The sequence below is a fragment of the Salmo salar genome, chromosome ssa22 (assembly GCF_905237065.1).
Source record: "Salmo salar chromosome ssa22, Ssal_v3.1, whole genome shotgun sequence".
Classification (NCBI taxonomy): domain Eukaryota; kingdom Metazoa; phylum Chordata; class Actinopteri; order Salmoniformes; family Salmonidae; genus Salmo; species Salmo salar.
This window is the reverse complement of record NC_059463.1, coordinates 21,979,402-21,998,010: the sequence shown is the minus strand read 5'-3', so window position 1 is coordinate 21,998,010 and position 18,609 is coordinate 21,979,402. Positions and strand designations below refer to the sequence as shown.

Here is an 18,609-nt window from a genome sequence, read left to right as displayed (position 1 = left end):
GGCCAAGAGTTCAATCTTTGTTTCATCCGACCAGAGAATCTTGTTTCTCATGGTCTGAGAGTCTTTAGGTGCCTTTTAGCAAACTCCAAATGGGCTATCATGTGCCTTTTACTGAGGAGTGGCTAGCGTCTCTCTACCATAAAGGTCTGATTGGTGGAGTGCTGCAGAGATGGTTGTCCTTCTGGAAGGTTCTCCCATCTCCACAGAGGAACTCTGGAGGCCACTGTGTTCTTGGGGACCTTAAATGCTGCAGAATTATTTGTTTTTGTCTCTGAGCTCTATGGACATTTCCGTCAACCTCATTGCTTGGTTTTTACTCTGACATGCAACTGTGGGACCTTATATAGACAGGTGTGGGCCTTACCAAATCATGTCCAATCAATTGAATTTACCACAGGTGGACTCCAAGTTATAGAAACATCTCAAGGATGATCAATGGAAACAGGATGCACCGGAGCTCAATTTTGAGTGTCATAGCAAAGGGCCTGAATACTTATGTAAATAAGGTATTTAAAAAATTTAAGTCTAAACCTGTTTTTCGCTTTGTCATTATGGGGTGTTGTGTGTAGATTGAAGGGGAAAAAAATATTTTAATCCATTTTAGAATAAGGCTGTAACGTACAAAATGGGAAGGGGTCTGAATACTTTCCATATGCACTCTTCTACCTGTTTGTTATGAATGAAGTGATTTACAGTGATGTGTGGGTGAGGTTTCTAAACTAAAGCAGCAGTAGTAGATTGCAGAAACTCCGGTATTTTCCAGAGTCTGCTATTGAAACCCCATAGGGAAATGTGCACTGAGTCCTTTCCTCTAGACATTCTGAAACAACACACAGGTATGGGGGAGTGGTTGCTTAGTGAGGCCTTAATCCAAAGGCCTTGAGGGACAAAAGGCATTTAAATGAATCCCCCTTCCTCTCCTTCAAGACTTTTCTCTGTTACTCATTACAGTTGTTGAGAAAGCTGTCGAGCAGGACTGAGTGTTGTTGCTTGTATCCGGTGTGCAGTCGTTGGGAAATCCACTCATCTGTTCACACAAGTGCTAGGCCTATCTGCTGAATTGATAGCCGTTATTATACAGCCTGTTTTCCATTTATCCTTAGTGAGGGCTGGGTGGTAGGTAGACCTTTATTATGTTATCATGTAATTCAGAGTATCCGTCCAAGGCTTTTATCATGTTACTTTCTGAGAGATGTCCGTCTTCACCCTGTACTTAGTGAAACTATAGCTAACCACATGCTGTGGGTTTCATAGAGTTTTGCCACGTGAAAATCAAACACTTTCCAGAAGATCCTGTGGTATAAATGACTAATGACATGCAACTCTGCCGGATGGAAACGTCTCTATTTTCACAGCAGGGTAGACTGTGGTTACCGCGAAACAGAGAAACATTCATACCAGATGGAGCCCATCCCACACAAAATATACTAAAAAGGGGGGGGCTAGGGAGGAACCCTAATATCTTTGGCATCAATCCTTCATAATCAAAAGAGATCCACGAAGGTTAATGTTAGACTCCTCCGAGACTGTTAGTTTACTAAGATCATCTGAGGGAAGCTACTGTAAGACCCTAGGGCTTACACCTGAGACAAACAAACAGGTTAACAGCTCCTAGGAGAGATGATTCATGAGAACCCTCCCTCTCAGTAATGATGACGGCCAGATCCAACCTCATTGTTTCCTTGAGAGTTGTTTGGGCAACTGAAGGCTTGGGAGATTGACTCACAGATGACTACATACAGCATGTCATGGAGCATTGGCTTCTTCTTATTTCCCTCTGGCTTTCCTCCTGCATATGTTTGGCCCAAGGCTACTCTGACTGTTGCTGTGTAGAGCCCATTTCACTAAACGACAGTACAATACATGAATGATGAGTTGTGTCCCTGGGTTCTGGGAAGTTAAGTCCTCAGGTTGTCATTTTGTCAGCAGAAGCCCTGTCAGGTGATGACAGACCCTTTGGAGACATTAGTGAGTAATGGCTGGTCAAAACCTTGACAACGGTTTAGGGCAAGTCTGCCTTGTGCTTTTCAACAAGGTCTTTCGACAACAATAGGCGTACTGGCAAATAAATGAATTCCTTTTACAGAGGTCCACGATTCGGTTTTTTTTTGTGTGGGAAGTGACGATTTTCCTTTTGTGTACATGTACTGACTTAACTATAAGATTTTTTTTAATGCATCCTAATCCTCGATTCTTGTTCCAGCATACACCCAGATCCAGCCCCACTCCCTGGTCCAGCAGCACAAACAGCAGCAGCAGTTTGTAATCCAGCAGACCCAGGCTTCCCAAAGGACCCAGGGCCAGCTACTACAAACTGCCTCCATCCAGCCACACCTGCAGACTCCCTCCCTGGTCCCCCATTCCCCCAGCCAGCCAGGCCCTATCCCTGTGCTGCCCAAACCCACCTCTCACCACCAATCCACTACACCCAGTCAGCAGGCAACCATCTTTCACTCCACTATCAGCCCACATGCTCTCCACTCCAATCTGAGCCAAGCCAAAGCCCAGCCAGTACAACTCACAGCCATTAACCTCCAGATACAACCAGCGCCCTCACAGGTTAGTACACAGCAGTCACAACAAGAATTATGGAAATTGGAGAGTAGAGGATTACTCTGTAACAATGTGTCAGTAAGCCTAAAATATATCAATAATCTCTTGTCATTAGTCAAATATGTTTCACTAAACACTCTCCCTTCTCCCTATATTCTATTACGTACTCTCAGGCTTCCCGATTGGTCCAGGACAGTAAAGGGCAGGACAAGCCCACGTCATTGGTGGTCAGAGAGCGCTGCCCAACTACAAGAGTACAGCAGCAGTGTACCCCATCTGCCCCGTCTCCACCACAAGCCACCAAGCCAACAGAGCAGCCAAAGACTGACCCAGTCACGCCCATCAGCCAACCACAAGGTAGCAGGACATTTGGTTTTAATGATTCATGTTAACAATCTTGTATCACCCCATCTCTTAGTTCTATTGCCTGGAGGCAGGACTGGGGGGGGTCTATTGTTGTCATATCATATTTACAACCAATTGCAACTTTGGAGAGCCAGATCAAAGATAAGCCGCTCTGCCATGTACTTCTCTCCAGGGGCCTAATTTATCAAAGGTGTGTGCACAAGAAATACTCTCTTTCAACCTTGCATGCGCCAGTTTTCCCGCAGGTTGGTATTTATCCATTTTGAACTTGACGGGAAAGTGTGCGCATCTCACATACAGCTCAGACCATGCGTACGCACAACTTCTAGTGGTTGATCAATTCTATTGCAAGCAAATATTGTTCTTCTGGGGAAAATTTTGTTTGATGCACAGGAATTATAATGGTAGGCTAATAAAGACGTTTGAAACGTAATGATAAAACTGATGCATTTGATGTTGGTAAGGAGATCACATAGCAGTATACGGCCTAATATGGTTCTTTTGACTTTTATTGTATAGGCCTATATGTCATAATCATATTTTCTAACATGACTGGTTTATTCCCGCTACACAACAAGTATTAGCTTACCATTTATCCATCGCTCATTCAATAGCCAAGCATTCTCGAAAGTAAATAGACTGGTAGCCTATTTAAAATACTTGACGGTATGGGTAGGCTACAGTATTGCTGTGTGGTAGGCTGTGATGAAGCTCTCCTATTTAAACTCGGAGCCTATACCAAGGCAGGAGATAAACACTATCTGTTGATAAACAAAATATTGAACCATAATTTGTATTTTGCATAGAAGTGTGGGCTGTAGCATTTAGCCTACTTTTAAATTGTTCAAATAGACAATCTTGCGTAATGCTCAGCCAGTGTTTGTTTGGGACTCGCTGTATGAGCGGCAGGCATTTTTAGTTTTTTTAAAAGTCACTGTAAACATTCTGCCCACACCTCTACAGAAATGTGATCAAATTTGCCTTTGTACTTTCTTTTAGAAACTGATATGGCCCAGTTCCAACATTTCCGACTCATACAGAAAATGAGGGCATGTTTGTTACCGTAAAAGGGGAATGGAGGGAGTTTTCCAGCCGGGGTTGTAGAGCTTGTTCACGACTTTGATTTATCAATGAAAAAATATGTATACAGTACCAGTCAACTTTGGACACCTACTCATTCTACATTGTAGAAGAATAGTGAAGACATCAAAACAATTAAATAACACATATGGATTTAAAAAAATATAAATATTAAATGTTTTATTTCACCTTTATTTAACCAGGTAAGCAAGTTGAGAACAAGTTCTCATTTAGAACTGCGACCTGGCCAAGATAAAGCAAAGCAGTGCGGCAGAAACAACAACACAGAGTTACACATGGAATAAACAAGCGTACAGTCAATAACACAATATAAAAAAATAAAGTCTATATACAGTGTGTGCAGATGGCATGAGGAGGTAAGGCAATAGTAGCAAAGTAATTACAATTTAGCAGATTAACACTGGAGTGATAGATGAGCAGATGATGGTGTGTAAGTAGTGATACTGGTGTGCAAAAGAGCAGCAAAGTAAATAAAAACAATATGGGGATGCGGTAGGTAGATTGGGTGGGCTATTTACAGATGGACTATAAACAGCTGCAGCGACCGGTTAGCTGCTCAGATAGCTGATGTTTAAAGTTAGTGAGGGAAATGTAAGTCTCCAGCTTCAGCGATTTTTGCAATTCGTTCCAATCACTGGCAGCAGAGAACTGGAAGGAAAGGCGGCCAAAAGAGGTGTTGGCTTTGGGGATGACCAGTGAGATATACCTGCTGGAGCGCGTGCTACGGGTGGGTGTGGTTATCGTGACCAGTGAGCTAAGGCGGAGCTTTACCCAGCATAGACTTACAGATGACCTGGAGCCAGTGGGTCTGGCGACGAATATGTAGCGAGGGCCAGCCGACTAGAGCATACAGGTCGCAGTGGTGGGTGGCATAAGGCGCTTTGGTAACAAAACGGATGGCACTGTGATAGACAACATCCAATTTGCTGAGTAGAGTATTGGAAGCTATTTTGTAGATGACATCGCGAAGTCGAGGATCAGTAGGATAGTCAGTTTTACTAGGGTAAGTTTGGGGGCGTAAGTGAAGGAGGCTTTGTTGCGGAATAGAAAGCCGATTGGAGATGTTTGATATGAGTCTGGAAGGAGAGTTTACAGTCTAGCCAGACACCTAGGTATTTGTAGTTGTCCACGTATTCTAGGTCAGAACCGTCCAGAGTAGTGATGCTAGTCGGGCGGGCGGGTGCGGGCAGCGAACAGTTGAAAAGCATGCATTTGGTTTTGCTAGAGTTTAAGAGCAGTTGGAGGCCACAGAAGGAGTGTTGTATGGCATTGAGGCTCATTTGGAGGTTAGTTAACACAGTGTCCAAAGAAGGGCCAGATGTATACAGAATGGTGTCGTCTGCGTAGAGGTGGATCAGGGAATCACCCGCAGCAAGAGCGACATCGTTGAAATAGACAGAGAAAAGAGTCGGCCCTAGAATTGAACCCTGTGGTACCCCGATAGAGACTGCCAGAGGTCCGGACAACAGGCCCTCCGATTTTACACATTGAACTCTGTCTGCGAAGTAGTTGGTGAACCAGGCGAGGCAGTCATTTGAGAAACCAAGGCTATTGAGTCTGCCGATAAGAATACGGTGATTGACAGAGTCGAAAGCCTTGGCCAGGTCGATGAAGACGGCGGCACAGTATTGTCTTTTATCGGTGGCGGTTATGATATCGTTTAGTACCTTGAGCGTGGCTGAGGTGCACCCGTGACCAGCTCGGAACCCGGATTGCACAGCGGAGAAGGGACGGTGGGATTCAAAATGGTCAGTGATCTGTTTATTAACTTTGCTTTCAAAGACTTTAGAAAGGCAGGGCAGGATGGGTATAGGTCTGTAACAGTTTGGGTCTAGAGTGTCACCCCCTTTGAAGAGGGGGAGGACCGCGGCAGCCTTCCAGTCTTTAGGGATCTCGGATGACACGAAAGAGGTTGAACAGACTGGTAATAGGGGTTGCAACAATCGCGGCGGATAATTTTAGAGAGGGTCCAGATTGTTTAGCCCAGCTGATTTGTACGGGTCCAGGTTTTGCAGCTCTTTCAGAACATCTGCGATCTGGATTTGGGTGAAGGAGAAGCTGGGGAGGCTCAGGCAAGTAGCTGAGAGGGGTGCGGAGCTATTGGTCGGGATTGGGGTAGCCAGGAGGAAAGCATGGCCAGCCATAGAGATGCTTATTGAAATGTTCAATTATCATGGATTTATCGGTGGTGACCGTGTCGCCTAGCCTCAGTGCAGTGGGCAGCTGGGAGGAGGTGTTCTTGTTCTCCATGGACTTTAGTGTCCCAAAACCTTTTGGAGTTAGAGCTACAGGATGCAAACTTCTGTTTGAAAAAGCTAGCCTTTGCTTTCCTGACTGACTGTGTGTATTGGTTCCTGACTTCCCTGAACAGTTGCATATCGCGGGGACTATTCGATGCTATTGCCGTCCGCCACAGGATGTTTTTGTGCTGGTCAAGGGCAGTCAGGTCTGGAGTGAACCAAGGGCTATATCTGTTCTTAGTTCTACATTTTTTGAAAGGGGCATGCTTATTTAAGATGGTGAGGAAATAATTTTTAAATTACGACCAGGCATCCTCGACTGACGGGATGAGGTCAATATCCTTCCAGGATACCTGGGCCATGTCGATTAGAAAGGCCTGCTCGCAGACGTGTTTTAGGGAGCGTTTGACAGTGATGAGGGGTGGTTGTTTGACTGATAATATCTATGAGGGTGACACGGCAAGGACATCAGGGTTGGCGGAGTGTGCTGAAGCAGGAGGCTTCTGATGTTAACATGCATGAAACCAAGGCTTTTTCGATTACAGAAGTCAACAAATGAGAGTGCCTTGGGACACGCAGGGCCTGGGTTAGCCTCCACATCACCCGAGGAACAAAGGAGGAGTAGGATGAGGGTACGGCAAAAGGCTAGCAAAACTGGTCGTCTAGTGCGTTTGGGACAGAGAATAAAAGGAGCAGATTTCTGGGCGTGGTAGAATAGATTCAGGGCATAATGTGCAGACAGGGGTAAGCCCAGGCACTGATTGATCTCTGGACACGCTGGTTATACTGGGTGAGATCACTGCATGTGTGGGAGTTGGGACAAAGGAGGTATCTAAGGCATGTATAATGGGACTAGGTGCTCCACAGTAAACTAAAACAATGATAATTATCCTAAACAACAGTATACAAGGCATTGACATTTGAGAGAGACATAAAGCAATCACAGGTGTTGATTGGGAGAGCTAGCTAAGTCAACAACGGGTGAGACAACACCTAATCAGCTAAGACAACAACAGGTAAAATGGCAATGAATGGGCAGAGAGGGTCGGTTAACTACACACAGGGCCTGAGTTCGGGGCTAGGGCCGACAGATAAACAAAGTGGAGTACCGTGATAAATGAACAGTCCATCAGGCATCGGCTATGTAGCCAAGTGATCATAGGGTCCAGTGTACAGCAATAGATGAAACAGGGAAGCCGCTAGGTAGTCGTTACTATGCTAGCACGCTGGAGACACAGCATTTAAAGTTAGCAGTCCGTCGTCCAGCAAAGGCCGGTTGAAGGCACAGCTGATGGAATTACGTCTGCGGACCAGTCGTGGTGGTACGGCGGGGCGCCGTGTCGACGAAGGGACCGGGCCAGATGGCGAAAGAGGTATTGTAGTTGTGGTAATTTCGTTGGCTAGCCGGGAAAAGCACCTGGCTCAGGGCTAGCTTCGGGGCTGTGTCACTCAGTGGCAGCAAGCTAGCTATGATGATCAATGGTCCAGAGTTTACGGCAGGATTCTGGCATTGGAGTGGAGAAAAACAGTCCGAGGCTGGCAGGTATTATCCAGGCTAAAAAAATGGCTGGTGCCTGAGCAGAGGGTAAAGGCCGCTAGCAGTGGCTAACAATGACTAAATAGCTAGTAACTTAGCTAATTAGCTGGCTAACTTCTGATGAAAGTTTTGGCTATAGGGTCTAAAAAAATTGCGGATCTGTGTCACATTGAGTGAGTCGGGTTCCCGGAAGGTATATTTAATTTAAAAATGGAAAAAGAGATTGAAAAATAAATTGGAATATATACAAAAAGACAAAATACAAAAAGTAAACGAGAGGACAACAAACCACGTCTGCACTGCTACGCCATCTTGGATTATATGTATAATTATATGTATAATCGTGCAATAGCCAAAAAAAGTGTTACAAATCAAAATATATTTTAGATTGTTCAAAGTAGCCTTGATGACAGCTTTCCACACTCATATACTGTATGTTCCATGGGATAAATCCCAGTAATGTTTTGCACCAGAAAATCTACACATGTAACCGACCGCCTTGATTCGGTATTATGTAGCAAAATTAGAAATTGTGTTTTTTACATTGGCTAAAACCTACAAAATTGTATATCATACACTGTATTCGAGAAAAATGGGAAAGTAATTCTGCTTTGGAAGTTGTTAAACCTGTAACTTCACTTTTGAGAAAATGGCCTTTGAATGTTTTGGTACCTACTGGAGAGCTCTTCTTTTGTCATTCAGCATCGTTCACACCCTTTAAGCTTTAGCCCCCACCAAGTCTCAGACCATTTTACTCAACCTAGTAGAGCTGGTTAAATTGTTTTCATGTTATCTGGCGCGTCGGTGACTGTGCTTCTTGCAACAATTGAATTACGTTTTTTTTTTTGGCCAACATTTACTGACACTGGTCATATTCAACGGATGTTGAGTGTTCGTAAATTCATCAGTTATTCTGTGCTGTGGCACACAAGATTTGCTCTGAAGTCGAACGCACCGAAATGGTTACTTGCATAGTGGCAAGCTAGCTAAACAATGAACCATAATCCTAACTCATGATGTTACTACCCTGCATGAATCTGCAGGTAGTTAACCAACCAGGTTCAATGTTAGCTAGCTAACATTAAGCTATAACTGACAATGCAAATGGCTCTGAGATATGAATAATATCATACACGTAATGTTAGTTAGCGAGCCAGCCAGCTAACGTTAGCTAGCTAGCTAATAGTATACTAACTTGAAATGAAACCACTTTCTGTCAAAATTATAAACGTGTAATATCTGAATGTAGCTATCTAGACTATCTTACCCGTATATATCATGGATGGGTGCGTCTCCTGTTGGATGCCATGGTTGCCCTTAGTTTGAAGATGTAATCAGGAGACAGGTGTTTTCTCCATCTTCTTAGCTATCATACTCGAATTCCACTGATTTCAAAACTCGGTCCTCCATAAAGTGGAGAGCAACACTTATGCAGTTTTACTACGTGGTAAAACATTTTTTAAAGCTGTGTTATCCTTGCGGAACGCCTCACCAATATCCAATGGTATAGAGTGGCGCGAATTACAAATACCTCAAATGCAAAAACTTTTTTCAAACATATGACTATTTTACACCATTTTAACCTCTATGGGCTAGGTGGGACGCTTCAACAGCCAGTTGAATCCTGTGGCACGTTATTCAAATCCTTAGATATGCTATTACTTCAATTTTTCAAAAAATATGACTATTTTACACCATTTTAAAGATAAGACTCTCGTTAATCTAACCACACTGTCCGATTTCAAAAAGGCTTTACAACGAAAGCAAAACATTAGATTATGTCAGCAGAGTACCGAGCCAGAAATAATCACACACCCATTTTTCAAGCTAGCATATAATGTCACATAAACCCAAACCACAGCTAAATGTAGCACTAACCTTTGATGATCTTCATCAGATGACAACCCTAGGACATTATGTTATACAATACATGCATGTTTTGTTCAATCAAGTTCATATTTATATCAAAAACCAGCTTTTTACATTAGCATGTGACTACCATGTGGCTAGCATTCCCACCGAACACTGCCGGTGAATTTACTAAATTACTCACGATAAACGTTCACAAAAAGCATAACAATTATTTTAAGAATTATAGATACAGAACTCCTCTATGCACTCGATATGTCCGATTTTAAAATAGCTTTTCGGTGAAAGCACATTTTGCAATATTCTCAGTAGATAGCCCGGCATCACAGGGCTAGTTATTTAGACACCCAGCAGGTTTAGCACTCATCAAAGTCAGATTTGCTATAAGAAAAATTGGATTACCTTTGCTGTTCTTCGTCAGAATGCACTCCCAGGACTTCTACTTCAACAATCAATGTTGTTTTGCATTTTACATTTTTACATTTTAGTCATTTAGCAGACGCTCTTATCCAGAGCGACTTACAAATTGGTGCATTCACCTATAATATCCAGTGGAACAACCACTTTACAATAGTGCATCTAAATCTTTTAAGGGGGGGGTTAGAAGGATTACTTTATCCTATCCCAGGTATTCCTTGAAGAGGTGGGGTTTCAGGTGTCTCCGGAAGGTGGTGATTGACTCCGCTGTCCTGGCGTCGTGAGGGAGCTTGTTCCACCATTGGGGTGCCAGAGCAGCGAACAGTTTTGACTGGGCTGAGCGGGAACTGTGCTTCCTCAGAGGTAGGGAGGCGAGCAGGCCAGAGGTGGATGAACGGAGTGCCCTTGTTTGGGTGTAGGGCCTGATCAGAGCCTGAAGGTACGGAGGTGCCGTTCCCCTCACAGCTCCGTAGGCAAGCACCATGGTCTTGTAGCGGATGCGAGCTTCGACTGGAAGCCAGTGGAGAGAGCGGAGGAGCGGGGTGACGTGAGAGAACTTGGGAAGGTTGAACACCAGACGGGCTGCGGCGTTCTGGATGAGTTGTAGGGGTTTAATGGCACAGGCAGGGAGCCCAGCCAACAGCGAGTTGCAATAATCCAGACGGGAGATGACAAGTGCCTGGATTAGGACCTGCGCCGCTTCCTGTGTGAGGCAGGGTCGTACTCTGCGAATGTTGTAGAGCATGAACCTACAGGATCGGGTCATCGCCTTGATGTTGGTGGAGAACGACAGGGTGTTGTCCAGGGTCACGCCAAGGCTCTTAGCACTCTGGGAGGAGGACACAAGGGAGTTGTCAACCGTGATGGCGAGATCATGGAACGGGCAGTCCTTCCCCGGGAGGAAGAGCAGCTCCGTCTTGCCGAGGTTCAGCTTGAGGTGGTGATCCGTCATCCACACTGATATGTCTGCCAGACATGCAGAGATGCGATTCGCCACCTGGTTGTCAGAATGGGGAAAGGAGAAGATTAATTGTGTGTCATCTGCATAGCAATGATATGAGAGACCATGTGAGGATATGACAGAGCCAAGTGACTTGGTGTATAGCGAGAATAGGAGTGGGCCAAGAACAGAGCCCTGGGGACACCAGTGGTGAGAGCACGTGGTGCGGAGACAGATTCTCGCCACGCCACCTGGTAGGAGCGACCTGTCAGGTAGGACGCAATCCAAGCGTGCGCGGTGCCGGAGATGCCCAGCTCGGAGAGGGTGGAGAGGAGGATCTGATGGTTCACGGTATCAAAGGCAGCAGATAGGTCTAGAAGGATGAGAGCAGAGGAGAGAGAGTTAGCTTTAGCAGTGCGGAGAGCCTCCGTGACACAGAGAAGAGCAGTCTCAGTTGAATGCCCAGTCTTGAAACCTGACTGATTAGGATCAAGAAGGTCATTCTGAGAGAGATAGCAAGAGAGCTGGCCAAGGACGGCGCGTTCAAGAGTTTTGGAGAGAAAGGAAAGAAGGGATACTGGCCTGTAGTTGTTGACATCAGAGGGATCGAGTGTAGGTTTTTTCAGAAGGGGTGCAACTCTCGCTCTCTTGAAGACGGAAGGGACGTAGCCAGCGGTCAAGGATGCGTTGATGAGCGAGGTGAGGTAGGGGAGAAGGTCTCCGGAAATGGTCTGGAGAAGAGAGGAGGGGATAGGGTCAAGTGGGCAGGTTGTTGGGCGGCCGGCCGTCACAAGACGCGAGATTTCATCTGGTTCCAAATAATCCATGGTTATATTCAAATACCTCCGTTTTGTTCGTGCGTTCAAGACACTATCCGAAGGGTGACGCGCCGGCGCGTTTCGTGACAAAAAATTTCCAAATATTCCATTACCGTACTTCGAAGCATGTCAAACGCTGTTTAAAATCAATTTTTATGCAATTTTTCGTAAAATAGCGATAATATTCCAACCGGGAGACGTTGTATCCGTTCAAACACTGAAATAAGAAAATGGAGTCATCACATGCACGCGTGCGCCAGTGTCATTGTTCTCAGAAGTAACACCACCAAAACCCCTACTGTTTTTCGCCCAGAGACTGCAGAGTTATCATTCAACGTTCTGGCGCCTTCTGAGAGCCAATGAAAGCCTTAGAAAATGTCACGTTACAGCAGAGATCCTGTATTTTCGATAAAGAGGCTACAGAAGGCCAAGAAATGGTCAGACAGGGCACTTCCCATATAGAATCTTCTCAGGTTTTGGCCTGCCATATGAGTTCTGTTATACTCACAGACACCATTCAAACAGTTTTAGAAACTTTAGGGTGTTTTCTATCCAAATCTACTAATTATATGCATATTCTAGTTTCTGGGCAGGAGTAATAACCAGATTAAATCGGGTACGTTTTTTATCCGGCCGTGAAAATACTGCCCCCTATCCCAAACAGGTTATACAAGACATACTGACCAGCTCAAATGGACAGACGCGTGCTATATGGCAGACCAATCCAAACTCGTCTCTCGGCATGTCCAGCCCACTCATTATCTCAGCCAATCATGCCTAGCGGGAAGGTTGCTGGCTTTTTCTGTGGCTAAACCAACTCGGCTTGTAATTGAACAATTTTATTCGTATATACAGATGGCATACACGTTTGTTATTAAGACACATGTAAGTTCACATGTTCGAAAAGGCATTTCTGCCCCAAAAACACATTTTGATGAAAAACATTTTTTTACATTCAAACGGCTCTCCTGTGATGTAGTGACACGCGATATACACCTAGTTTCCTGAAACGGGTCACATATGCCCTAATTTAGTAAGACATTTACACACAGTTGATAAATTATGCACCAGGTGGGGAGGCAGATCTCTTCTTAATGTTTGTCAGCTGTGCCCGTGGCTTTGGTCAGGGTGAGGAATCTTGTCTGGTTATCCCCAATGGAACCATTGAGGAGCAGTGGACACAGTGATCCTGTCAGGGAGAGTTAAATGTCAAATTTGTTATGGACAGAAATATTGTGCTTTTAAATTTTTTGTCAAATGGAAAATGTGTTTTATGATGGTAGTAGTCTTACGCTCTCACTCATTCAAAATGCTGAACATGCAGATCATATTAAGAGGTTTTATTTTTATTGCTACTGTTCTTGTAAAAGTGAAATGTATGTAAAGCCACAAGGCTCTTTTTTTATGACTAGTGCTTGGGTGTGAATGCATAGTCGAGGTGCTCCGCTTGCCACTGAGGTTCAAAATAAACAGAGTCATCTTTGATGTCTAAAAATAGAGGCAGGCTTGCAGGACCTCTGGCTCTCTGCTTGGACCAGATTGCAACACATTCAGAGCCTACTGTGTGGTTGAACATAACCCAAAGTTGCAGAATATAGCCAACTGCTCCTGGTATTTATTATGCTTACTTAAACCATATTTTGTGCAGTATCCTGTAGTATGTTTCCTTATAAAGAGAATGAAGGTTTCTTTTGGTTTGCAATTGTGGAATGTTATGCTACATTGGGTCACAGGACCTGCATTTGTATAAAGACTAAGGAGCAGTTCCTGTGTGTCTATAGTTGCTCAGATAGACTTGAGCCCTGTGAATTTGCAGGGCTGAGATTATTCACATGAGAAGAACCAGAAATGTGTCTGTCAACATAATTGAAGTGTTTTTATTTTCATGTGTCTAATTGTAATAGTATAAGCGCAGAGTACATGTCTATGGAGGAAAAAGAGAGGGCGGTACCTTATTGAATTATTTAATTATTATTCTGCTCTGCCCGCCTCTCACCATTGGTGCAGGGCTCGATCGAGCGAGTGTCTCTGTTCTGTATTGCGTGCTTTGTAGTACAGTTATCGCTTTAAAAGAGAGAGGCAGGCTATAGCGCGTGCTTGTGTATTGAATCAGAAAAAAGCACAAGTGAAGCGGCAGGAAGAATTTAGGTGAGCCAATTCTTATTTCCCTTTTGAAATGGAACAGTTGTTGAACTTTATCGGTACTTTTAAGGGTTTTAACATTGTTGCAAACAGCCACGGAAGCGTTTGTTGTTTTAATGCATAGGTTACTACTTCATTACGGTAGCCATAAGTATTTTTGCGGCGACCGGTCAAAAACGACTGTGCCGTTTTCATATTTTGATATCCTGATACGCATTAGTTACTGATGTAAATGTATCTAGTAAGTTACATTACAAATGCTTGGTAATGGAAGTGGGCCCCTTACACATGATTTGGCAGGTGGATGATCGATATAATTATTTACATTAGTACTTGAATGACTAGAGAAGACAACAGTAGTACACACCGTGAAATAATATTTTAGCTCAGTTAGTGACATGAATACATTATAAAACATTGAGTACAAATGTGGGCCACATCATTGAATGATGCAATGCGTTATCTGCTCCTTTTAATTTGTAATTGGCAGGAGTCACTACTACCAACAGGGTGAATGCTGCACCTGGGACTCCACCTCCAGCCATGACCTCGGGAAATGAGAACGAGGCGCCCACTTTGACCGGGAGCATCCCACAGAATGGGGAGAACAAGCCACCCCAGGCTATCGTCAAGCCCCAGGTCCTCACCCACGTCATTGAGGGCTTTGTCATCCAGGAGGGAGCTGAACCCTTCCCTGTAAGTGCCCTCTCCCATGGTACTCCTTAGCAGCTAGGAGTAAACAACATGCCACTATCTCAAGAGTGATTTCCCACAGGGGCATATTCCTAATGGCAACAAACACAAACAATCATGCAACACTCTCTGTGCTAAGCAATGACAAAGGGCAATGTCTTACTATTGTTTACCTTGGTCATAAATTCTAATAGCCTTCTGTAGTCCAAAATGTTGTTCCATACAGAGATGTCTGTGAAAGAAGGCACACAGATGTTAAGGCCACAATTAAGTGTTATTTTTGAGAGAGGTGGGGCGCAAAATGTTGATACACACTTGAGTGACTGTGCCTATTTGACTTATCAATTAACAACTCCCTGTTTCCTAGTGGATGTTTGCTGCACAGGCTTTATTATAGCTTATGGACACAGCATTGTTAGTTTGCCATTGTATTGCTGTCATAGCTTGGAAAGAGTGCCATTAAGCCATCACACGTTGTCTTCCCCAGATTGAGCGGTTGCCTGTGATGATGGACAGCCCAAAGAAGCTGCATGAGCAGCTCTCCTCTGACCCCGACAAGACTCCTGTTAGTAACCCCACCAACACCACAGACTCTGAGACAGAGGAGCTGACCCCTCAAGGTAAGGGCGGTCATGTATGGAGTGATTGAAGCCATCTTATTTGGCAAGCAACACAATTATGGACTTTCTAAGTGCTACAGCTTCATAACAATGTAAGAGATGTTGATCTTTCATGGAATTATTTTGATTTGCCCACAGAATTAAAAGATCAAGAGGATTCAGATTCTCCCAAACTGAGCTGTGAATTCTGTGGCTGGGTGGACTTTGCCTACAAATTCAAGGGGTCAAAACGGTTTTGTTCCATGGTGTGTGCAAAAAGGTAATTCACATTTGGGGTACCATTTCTAATCAATCAAATGTATTCATAAAGCCCTTTTTACAAAGAACAGATGTCACAGTGCTTATACAGAAACCCAGCCTACAACCCCAAACTGCAAGCAATGCAGATAGATGTAGAATGTTTAGATGCTTTCAGTGGGTTAAATTCCTCAGGGTCAGAGCTCCTCAGTAGTGTTGCTTTGAGATGTGGGATGGGAGTGGACATAACTATTATCCTTGTTGTTGTGGAACAGGTATAATGTTGGTTGCAGGAAGCGGATAGGCCTTTTCCATCCAGAAAGGAGCAAAACATCCAACCGCTGGCACAGAAGGTCACACAATAGCGGCCACCAGAGTATCGATTCTAAGAAGCAGGTAAGATCCTCTCCTACTTCTCCACTGACATCACAGCTCCCCTGTGAACTTTACATGCTCCCCTCAGTGACACCAGAGCTGACTCATGGGTTTTGTGTTTCAGAAGCTGTCCCCTATGCCTCAGCAGACACAGGGGGGTTCAGTGTCCTCCCCGCTTCCCTCCCAACCCAGCCAGGAAGAGTCCAGCCCCTGCTCTGACATGTCCAGCTATGAGGAGCCTCCGTCACCCCTGTCAGCAGCCAGCTCAGGGCCCCCGGCACCCCAGGTGGTGTCACTCCTGGCAGGGAGAGGCTCGGACCAGGAGTCCCCCCGGAGCCGAGAGCTGCCTCTCCTCACTCAGCACTTCCTGCCCAACGACCCCACCAAGTGGAATGTGGAGGAAGTATACGAGTTCATTCGCTCCCTTCCAGGTAAGTCTCATAAATAGAGTATTCAGCTTAGGCCAACACCATAACTATATTCTTCTGTAGGCATGAAGATGTGATGATAGTAAGCTTATTTCCCCTCTGGGGATCAATAACGTGTATTAATTCCTCAGTGGATTGTCTTATGTAGACAGTGTTCATGCTTGTCTTTGACGTTAGATAATTTATTTAATGGGTTCGCTGTGGCTTGTTCCTAGGCTGCCAGGAGATAGCAGATGAGTTCCGCTCTCAGGAGATAGACGGGCAGGCCATGCTCCTACTGAAAGAGGACCACCTTATGAGTGCCATGAACATTAAACTGGGACCTGCACTTAAGATCTACGCAAGCATCAACATGCTCAAAGACTCTTAGCCATGATGGGTTGATATGGTGCTGATGTGTGTGCATTTGTGTGTATGTCTGTGTGCGTGTTAGTCTGTGTTTGGTGGGAAGGAGTCATACTCTGGGACAAGATTAAACATGTCGCCATCGCACTGATGACTACCTTACCTCTGCACTACCGTCTTTCATCCCACCTTTGGATTGGCTCTTTCATGGTACATTTATCCATGGCCTGCAGATAGGTGAACAACTGGTCATTCCCTTGGTTGTCAAAGAGAAGTTTCCAGGGAAATACTTTAATGGACTGACTGCGTTAGAGTAATGGCACAAATAGTGCTAAAAGCACTGCAAGGATATATTTGAGCTTGTAGGAAAAGATGTGAAAATGTGGGTATATCTGAATTTCTTCTGAAGTATAATTGTGATTTTAATTATCATTGACCGCATACGTGGTATGTTTTATATTGGTGCTGATCTGATGTTATTGACAGCCATACGTGTACAGTATGTTTGTCAGGGAACAAATGAAAGCCAGTCACCAGTTTGAGTCTTATACAACAGATGCTTAGCTCCATTTCATAATGATCAGCAACTATACACATACACTGCATGGCATTTCACTGTGCTCAGAGCAGTTACCGCTGTTACTTTGTGACATTGATACTTTCCCTGTACATTTTACAGGCTTAGAGAGACAATCTTTCCAAATGTGATTTACCAAGATGCCATGCCTTTATTTATTCCTGGGTCATATTTCACATGCTGTGAGGTCTTCTATGACTGTAGGCTTGACCCGTGCTATCTATGGGTTGACCACAAGGCTGAAAAGATGCATAACTCGATGAACTCACTGTGGATGTTCACCATCATACCTCTTTTATTCCACTAACACTTAAAATGATTGGTTCTCTTCTCCATAGTTTAATACAACCAAAATTACTTGATTGGGTCTGAAATTCAAACATTTAGTTTGGTGAGTTGTCAAGATCTGTATGAGTCTAAAGCTACCTGTAAGGAATTACATGCTTGTATTTGCTTTTAAGTTATCCATAATGTTTTATATAAAAATTGTTAAGTATTTTGAAATATGCAAATATGTAAATATCATGGCTTGGGGAAGGTGTATTTTTAGTGTTTTTATAAAAAAAATATTGTATGCTTGTCATGTGATGAATGGTCAATTGTGTTTTTAATTGTTTGAGATGATGCTTTGTCAAATGCCTGTATTTATCGAAGTACTGAATTTGTTACGCAACATTTTTCAATGATAAATCTGCAACATAGTCAGTTGTATGTTTTTATTTTTGTGTTAAAATCTATATTTGCTTGAGTTTGATATTATGGCATGTTCAGTACAGTAGCAAGACCAGTAGCTTCACTGATCGCACACAGTCCTTTGGGTGGATTGCAGTTGTCTCCAGAACCCCTGAAAGATCCTCCTCCTTCCTTCCTGCTGAATTGTATCATTATTACATGGGGCATGTATTAGTGTAAGTACATATTTATCTGGATTATTTTTGTCACAAATGTAGCCTGCCCTCTAGTGGTGCTTAAAGGGTAGTGCTTGTACAACAATTGAAGTACAGTGGGTTTGAATATTGAGTAGGTTGGTGTATTGAATAAGTTAATAGTGGCTGCTTTCAAGTCTTTCGATTATAATATATGCGATTGAATAGTTGGGATATGTGGCAGACAAATGTCACCATTCAGTGCGCAGGAAGAATTTATCAGTGATTTGGGGATATTTTAGTCCCTAGTGTTATGATTGGCCAATCCTTTCCTATCAATCAAAGTAAAATGTGGTCTGGGGTATTGCTTTCAGGCTTACCCAGATGTCAATCACTTCTAAACTCAGCAAAAAAATAAACTTTTTCAGGACCGTCTTTCAAAGATAATTCGTAAAAATCCAAATAACTTCACAGATCTTCATTGT

The 18,609-nt window shown here is 43.9% G+C and overlaps 1 protein-coding gene across 9 annotated transcripts in view; it reads left to right on the top strand.

Moving 5' to 3' along the window:
- The window catches only part of LOC106583010 (polyhomeotic-like protein 2), a 47,912-nt gene extending 29,949 nt beyond the window's left edge, over positions 1-17,963 (top strand). For 8 of the 9 annotated variants that reach the window (XM_014166737.2, XM_045705345.1, XM_014166734.2 and 5 more), the window contains exons 8-15: positions 2,204-2,559; positions 2,727-2,910; positions 14,474-14,679; positions 15,164-15,296; positions 15,435-15,555; positions 15,809-15,929; positions 16,033-16,339; positions 16,552-17,963. In XM_014166737.2, coding sequence (XP_014022212.2) covers positions 2,204-2,559; positions 2,727-2,910; positions 14,474-14,679; positions 15,164-15,296; positions 15,435-15,555; positions 15,809-15,929; positions 16,033-16,339; positions 16,552-16,706 — 1,583 coding nt within the window. In that variant the 3' untranslated portion in view covers positions 16,707-17,963. The remainder of the gene's footprint in view (positions 1-2,203; positions 2,560-2,726; positions 2,911-14,473; positions 14,680-15,163; positions 15,297-15,434; positions 15,556-15,808; positions 15,930-16,032; positions 16,340-16,551) is intronic. The other variant, XM_014166730.2, reaches the window with a different exon arrangement.
- Positions 17,964-18,609: the final 646 nt, after the last annotated feature.